The sequence below is a fragment of the Neltuma alba genome, unplaced genomic scaffold, assembly GCF_004799145.2.
Source record: "Neltuma alba isolate B1F8T4 unplaced genomic scaffold, ASM479914v2 tig00000973_pilon, whole genome shotgun sequence".
In the NCBI taxonomy this organism is placed as follows: Eukaryota; Viridiplantae; Streptophyta; class Magnoliopsida; order Fabales; family Fabaceae; genus Neltuma; species Neltuma alba.
In genome coordinates, this window is record NW_021632278.1 from 19,294 (window position 1) to 27,101 (window position 7,808).

The 7,808-nt window shown below is 33.3% G+C and overlaps 1 protein-coding gene across 1 annotated transcript; it reads right to left on the reverse strand.

Annotated features, from left to right (window-relative positions):
• Positions 1 to 5,630: 5,630 nt before the first annotated feature.
• LOC114749493 (proline-rich receptor-like protein kinase PERK13) lies at positions 5,631 to 6,068 on the reverse strand. The gene has a single exon (XM_028937987.1). The coding sequence runs from the start codon at positions 6,066 to 6,068 to the stop codon at positions 5,631 to 5,633; it is 438 nt and encodes a 145-aa protein (XP_028793820.1).
• Between the last annotated feature and the right edge of the window lie 1,740 nt (positions 6,069 to 7,808).

Genomic DNA, 7,808 nt, shown 5'->3' on the forward strand with positions numbered 1-7,808 from the left:
TGATTCAAAATTTTGTAAAAATATCTTTGAATTCTCCTTCAAGGAAAAATAATCCTGTGAGCTAATTCTATTTGAAAAAGTGTCAGGTTTTTATGAAAATCACCCCTGTCCATTTGGCAAAAACCCTTTTTTCAAATTCTCGTCTTTAACTTTGTAAAATCACTAAAAATCGTGTAGTTTTCCATTTTTAGCATGTTAGCTATCAAAATGAATCTCATAATGTGATCTACAATCATGCCAAATTTTGGGATTAACAGCATTCAGGAACTTAATCAAAACATCACTTAAAGTTGCGGTGTCAATAGGTTTAGAGCACTGCCCAAGCTGAATATTTACATAACCAAAAGTCCATGAATTTTTATGGTTTGACACCATAATTTAACCTTCAATCCGTAGCTTGCCCTTGGAAGTTTTAGGCCCTAAAATGTTAGCTTGCATTTGGGGGATGAGATTTCATTGAAATCCCAATAGCAAATTAACTAACTATATCATTAACAAGTATCATTATTATGCATAACTACATTAACTACTATTGGTAAACTAGCATGCTTATCATTTGGCAAACTCAATCATGCAAAGGCCAAAGCAAGAAAATGCAAAGAGCAGCCACATCACAGTTAAGAAAGTTAATCCACATAATAGCAATTAATCATGCAATAATCAACAATGCAAAGTTAATGTTAGTAGTTAGGTTGAACTTGCTACCTTGCTCCTAAGACTTGAGCTTTCTTTGTTTCTCTTCTTTTTCTTTACAAATGTCAAACCCTAGCATTATCAATCACAAAAAGGGCAGCAAGAATCATCAATCAATCCATATAAAAATCAACAATATAACTCAAGAACTCTTAAACCCTTTTTAAAGCTTCCACCTTTGTTCTTGAATTTTTAGAGTTGTGTTTTTTAACCCTAAAATTTTCCTCTTGACTTATTCCTACATGGTCTTTCATATAGATTCCAAATACATGCTTGGATTTAAGAAAATAAAACTCCCTCTTCCAGTTTTAGCTTGGCCGAACCATAGGATTCATTTTCTAAAAATTACAACTTTGGTTTTAATGCTCCCAACCTTTGTTCTTTAGGTTTGTCCTACACCATTTTTCATTTTGAACACAATAGAAGCATCAAAAAGTTGAAAAACTCATCCTAGGGTTCAGCTATGGTCTTGGCCAAAATGGTCCTCATGCAACACAACAAAGAAAACACTTAAAAAACAACCTACAACTACTTGTAACCACTAGGATCTATCATGATTTGAAGTGTTCTAACATGTTGGACCAACAAAACTTCTTCCCTTCCCATAAACATGTTTCGGCCAACATAAGAAAAAGGGCAGAACTATGAATTTCTAACCATACAACTTGTAACATCCCGATTTTTGGGCCTAGAAGTACCAGAAATAGCCTAAGTGGATAGGCTACCAAGCCCCTATTAGTAGAGGTCCCAAAGATGAGAAAGGAAGTTAAAGTAGTTTCAGTGACTAAACTGCAAAGTGAAAGTTTTAAGGGGCTAAAGTGTAATCAAAGTTAGAGGTTCCAGTAAAGTCTCGAAGGCCCAGAGAGAGAAGAGAGGCTAGATATAGGCCAAAGGTTAAGTTAGAAGCCTCAAAGATGGTTTTATGAGGTTGAGCTTAAGTAGGGGTAAAACCGTAAATTCATAAAGTTACAGCCATTAGGGGTAAAAATGGAAAGTACACAAAAAATTCTAAGAAAATCTCAAAAAATGGAAAATAATATTCTAAGACTCTTTTGTGAAGCGAAATGATGAAAATACCCCTGAGATAGCTTAAATGGAATTTATAAGGTTATGACCAGTAAAAAGTACACTGTTTGAGGTAATTATTTAAAATAGCAAGAGAACTAAAAAATGTACACAAAAATGAGGTTAGATGGTTGAAAGGTTCTACTAATTTATAAAATTAGTCTCGTAACCAAAAGGCTAGTGGAATGGATTTAATAAAATATAAAGCTAGTTATACTGTTAAAAGGGTATTTTAGTAAATGATTTTTATGCAAGGCTTAAAGGAAGTGTTATGGCCTAAGAAAATTTATAGATATTTTCTAGAATTAAAAAGAATTTATGGAGAAGACAGAAGAATTTTTTGAGCTCTGAAAAGCCATAAAGAAAGTCAGAGAAATGTGAGCCAAGTAAAGTAAGAAGAAACTTAAGGAACAAGTTTTGATCCAATGGCAAGGATTTAATCTCCCTTCTCCTCCACCACCTTTGTGACACCTAGCACCTCCTATAAGAATGAGGTAAGGATGATGCAAGAAGATGATGCAATGATGATGTAAAAGTCAACTTGAACTTCCAAAATTGCCCTTACTCTTTTTATTAGCCACCAAGGGCATTTTAGTCCATTCAAGGCAAATTTTTGGCTATAAATAGAGCCTCTCCCCCTTCATATTTTTGGCCAAAACTGATTTTTGGGAAGGAGTTGGATTTTCATAAATCTAAGTGGATATTTAGATTCATTGGGCAAAATTGTGTAGGGTTAGCCTAAGAAAACAATTTTTACAAAGCTAGAACATTAATCTAAAAATTAAGAGAAAGAGGTTAAGTTCAAGAGAGATAGTCTTGAATCTTGTGTAGTCTCTTAGTCCTCATAGATTGTGTAATCATTATGACTATGTTTAGGACCTTGGAACATCTAAGAGGATGTTTGATTGATATTGACCGAAAGCTATTATGGTTGGGAAGTCAAGAGAGTCAAAGAAAAAGCAAGAGGAAAGCTTGAAGTACAAGGTAGTGAACTTACCCTCTATGTGCTTGATATAGTATGCTTATGTGTTGGTTTGTTTTGTTGATGTTTGTTTGATGTTGTGACATGATAATTGTTGCTGGAAATGCTGTTTTTAATGTGCTTCCATGGCCATGCATTTTTATACTAAGCATAAAGCATGAGGGTATGTCACTAGTTAACTTAAGTTTATGGAAAACTACATACCATACACTAGCATCCATCTTGTGCATATATGTGGTAATGTTTGCTATTAAGATTCTCCCGAATCTCACCTCTCACTAACCAACCATTTAGGTCAATCAATGATGGCCAATAATGGCATGATAAGTAAGGAGAAGAAAGTGGAGAATTATTGATGTTAATGAATGATATTATTATTCAATGTGTAATTCTCATATTATGTAATTTATGTTATGGATGCCTATGATGCCATGTAATTAATTATCATATTTATGGGATGAATGAAAGTGTATGAGTATGAATGGGAAAGAGTAAACCCATGTTATATATGCCATAGAAATAAAAAGAATTAAAGTAAAGAGATGTTAAGAGATAAAACGTAGGTCATGAAGCAGTAAGTTTATAGCTCCAGTTTGACCTACCAAACAAATAAGTTAAGCCATACAGACTTATAGTACACATCACAAGCTTTAAAACTAGAGGTAGATCACCTCAATTAGATGTGTACACAAGGAGATACGAATTTCCAAATTTAAGGCATCGAATCTAGAAGTTCCAGATTTTTCCAAATAAATAGTAATCTTTACTGAATAAACTATACAAATTGGTCAAGGATAAGTCTATTTTAATATTTTTTCCTTATAGACCATTGAAAGAGCTTTTTGTAGAATTTTAGAACACCTCAATACGATTTTTATGGAATTAGTTATGAATTTTTGAAATTGGGCCTGCAATCTAAAACTTAAACAATAAATAGTAACCCGAGTAATTATGTTGAAATTTCAAATCCATGGGCTTATGTCATGATCTACTTGAACCATAACACTTACAGATATGTACTCTGAGGGGTTAAAGGTAGGGCATTTCACAACTCAAGTAAACAAAGCAAGGCACAACTTAGAACCAAAAACTAACATTAAACCTTGCTTGGATGATCAAAGTTGATCGCTTTCTCTTGATTTCTCCTCCAAGTTCTCTCTTTTCTCTCTTGCTCACTCTTGACCAAAATAATAATCTGAAAATAGGGGTGGGAGAGCTCCTTTAATGAACCAAAAATATCCTAACCACCATCATAAATGAAGTTATAAGTGTCATTACCCCCTTTTGTCTTAGTTTCTCTTTCTTAATTAACTAATTCCAAAAAAAATTAATTACCAAAGTCAAAATCCTCTCTATTTGAAAAGTGACACTTGGAAAATTCAAATCCTCTCCATTGGCGGCTTGACACACAGCTAAATGTGAGCCATTTGAATTGCAAGACTCTAGCTTTGCTTTATCGGTGCATTTTGACTCCGGGTGTAATTTTTTTCTATAATTACAGTATTCTGGTCTCTGTAATTATTTTTTATTAGATCCATAATTTATTCTCCTCATTTATATATTCTCAAATTACCCTCTTTGGCTCAAAATTAATTTCCCAACAATTAACTAAAAAGAAAAACTAATTTCCTTCTCTTTATTGATTTTTCCACTTTTCCAAGGAATTAAGAAAAATCTTGGATACTTGAGTGTCTTTTTTTAATTCCATAATCTCTTACAATTTCTTGGGACATCATAAAAATCTTCTTGGAATTTTATTCTCCTTAACAATATTTATTTGGAATTTTCCAAATAAAATCCCTTAAATTGACCTAAATTAACCTTAAATCCCTCTGTAATTTCTCTCAGGGTAATTTGGTCAAGAAACTAATTTTATAATCTCATATAATTCTCAAAGGATATTATCCTTATTTTTTCTTAATTTTCTAAGACTTAGAAATATTTTTTCATAATTATTTTTGACCAATTTTCCATAATTAGTCAAATTTTCATAATTGTCTTGGAAAATCATAATAATCATTTTCCACCAAAATTCTTCTATTTCTCTTAATCATTTTTAGCCCTTAGTTATTTAGGAATATTTCTTACTTCTAATTACCCTATTGCCAGATGTGACAGATAGGACATATTATCGATTAACTAGAACAATTTTAACATATAATGTTTGAATAGGCTATCAATAAAAAAATGATCGATAAAGTGATCGATAATAAGAGAACTATTCAATATAATAAATAAGTCGGGGAAGCTTTATCAATTATCTGAGTCCTCATCAATTAACACTTGATCGATCAGGTGATTAATAAAAGTTGTGTTATACTCATAGAAGTTTTATAGCTTTTTCTTGACAATTTATCAAACAATAAATTATCAATTAAATTATCAATAATTTGCCGCAACATCTTGCACTAAGTAGTGTTATCAATGATCAATCAACTAATCGATTAGCACATAAAACTTGAATTATCTAACATATTATCAATCAAGCTTAATCAGTAAACGATTAGAAAGGGACTAGCAGTTATCTGACGCTTATTCAATTAACTAGTGATCGATAAATTGATTGATTAACATAGCAATTACGCAGGGAAATAGAAGAGCTTAATTTGTTATAATCAAAACCTTTAATCTAACATTTTTTTCCCTTTTTGATGATAACAAAACATAAGTAAATAACTTATAGTAATTTGACATAAATCAACATAATTCAACATATGAGAATTCAACAATTACTGATAGTAAAAAAATGTGCAGAAACTCATAAGCCAGAAACTGATAAGCAAAAAGCTAACAACTTTGATAAACATCAAAATGTTTACAGCAGAATACAATATCGTCAAAATGTCAGAAGATAAATCTTTAAAAAACAGAAACACATAAAAACATAAATCTAGTCAGAACTATTCTTCTCCCCCTTTTTGCCAACATTAATGGAGGAAGTGGGAGGAGAAGAGAATGAGGGTAAGGTAAAAGGGATAGGGAGAGGAGGAGGTTGGGAAATAGGAGAGAGGGCTTGAGAGATAGGTGTTAGTGTAGTAGGAGGAGTAACTTGAGGGATTGGAATGAGAGCAAGTATAGTAGAAGGAGGAATGGGCTGTGAAACTGAAGGTGGAACAGAACATGTGGAAGTAGGAACAATAGGGAAAGATGAAGGTTCAGGATCAGTGTGAGAAGGAGAGGGTGGATGGGAAAAAAGGTCCTTAAAGCTGAATGAGGTGCTAGGAACTAAGAAATTTGCAGAGAGTGAGATAATCAAGCCTTTAAGCTCCTTAAGTTCTCTCCCCACAAAATCAAATCCCAGGGACATTTCTTTTTCTAGCATTGCCATGGCCTATCTGTGAAGATTCAAGATAGTATACAATCTCTTAAACTTTTTATCTGAGATGGTTCCATAATCCTTGGCAATGGCATACATCTTTTTCTCAAATTCTTGCGATTTAGCGTGGAACATATCTCGGATGGTATTGCCATAAAATGAAAGATTGTGCTTCATCTTGACTACTTGAAGTGCTGACCATTAGCTGTTTTCCTTTTTTTTCTTTCTTGCTAGTTTTTAGGAAGATCAAAAGGGCATTGGTGTCTTCATTTTGTTGAGTTGATTAATGCCAAAAATAGGAATCTTCACTTTGACTTCCCCAAGCTCTAATTGTGTAATGTTATGCACCTGGAGGAAGTATATCGCCAACTGAGGATAGGGAATGGGGGTGGATTTCGACTTGTTGAGGGTGAAATCTTTCATTTCACTATAGATTAGACCCCAATAATGATTTTTTCTCACTAGTGATTCTGGCAGTAGGAGGTAGTCATCTTGATTCAAATAAGAGAAGCTGCCAGACTTATTCACCATGCTCCTAGAGTAAATATAGTGGATTATTCGACAATAATTACACATTTGCTTTGGAGGAAAATTTAGTTCTCCAGGATAGTTATCACTATACATCAGAATCTTGTAAGCTTTGATATCATTCATGTTAGGTCCTCTGACACATTCTTGAGTTCCCGGAGTTCATTTATCTTCGCAGAAGTGAGAGTAATGATTTTGCCTCTGATTTTTGTTGTGAGACAATTATTCACTAGATTGTCTTTCTTATCATACTCTTCAATTGATTCCATATTATAGTAAAATCTTTTAACAACCTCAGGGCAATATTCCCCACCAATACTCAGCCAGTTTGAATAGTAGCCTAAAGGGTCACTCAAGTTTAATCTGGTTTTCTCGTTGTTTTTAAACCTTCCAGATTTACAAAAAGCACAGGACAGAATTTTTGAGTTGCAGAGTTTGCCTTAAATTTGAGCATATTCACATCTCTATCTAAATTTCCAACCAAAAAATCAGTAAATGATCCAGATGGAATACCTTCGATAGTAGTTTGCTGAGACACACCCTCAGTGGTTCTCTGTTTCTGTGTCTTGGTTGTCTCGGTATTGGAATATTAATGTTGTATCCAAAACTTTCTGAACTAAAATTTCATCATCGAATTCTGTTTTTGATTCTTCAGTGACTACTAGTACCTTTGATTTTGGGTGAGGAGACCTCCTTTGTGGAGTTGGTTTTTTAGAACTTTCAATTCAACTTTCTCTTATTTTCAATACCCCCTTTTTCTTCGATGATTTTTGCCTCACTTTGGGTGTATATCGCTTCTTGGTAGTCGAGGGAGTAGTTTCCTTGGATTAGGTTTGCTTCTCAAAGCTTGCTTCCCGGTCAGTACCAGCTTGTTTAACCCTTGCCATTTTTCAGTACAGAAGAGGATTTTGTAGTGGTGTTTAGTGATTTATGAGTTTGAAAAGGTCGAGAGTGATTGAAAGAACTCAAAAGATGATTTTGAATGATAAACAGTGGGAAATTTAATGGAACAATGTGATTTTTGACCATTGTGAAAAATAGGGATGACGGTTTATCGAGTTAGGGTTCTGAAAACTGACGAAGGAGTTTCAAATTCTGAACGTTATAAAGTCAAAAATGATCAATCAAGTTATCAATCAAGTGACAGATAAATGCAAAGAATAAGCAAGAACACTAAGAGCAATTATCGATTATGTTATTAAACAAGCAATGATCGAATACGTT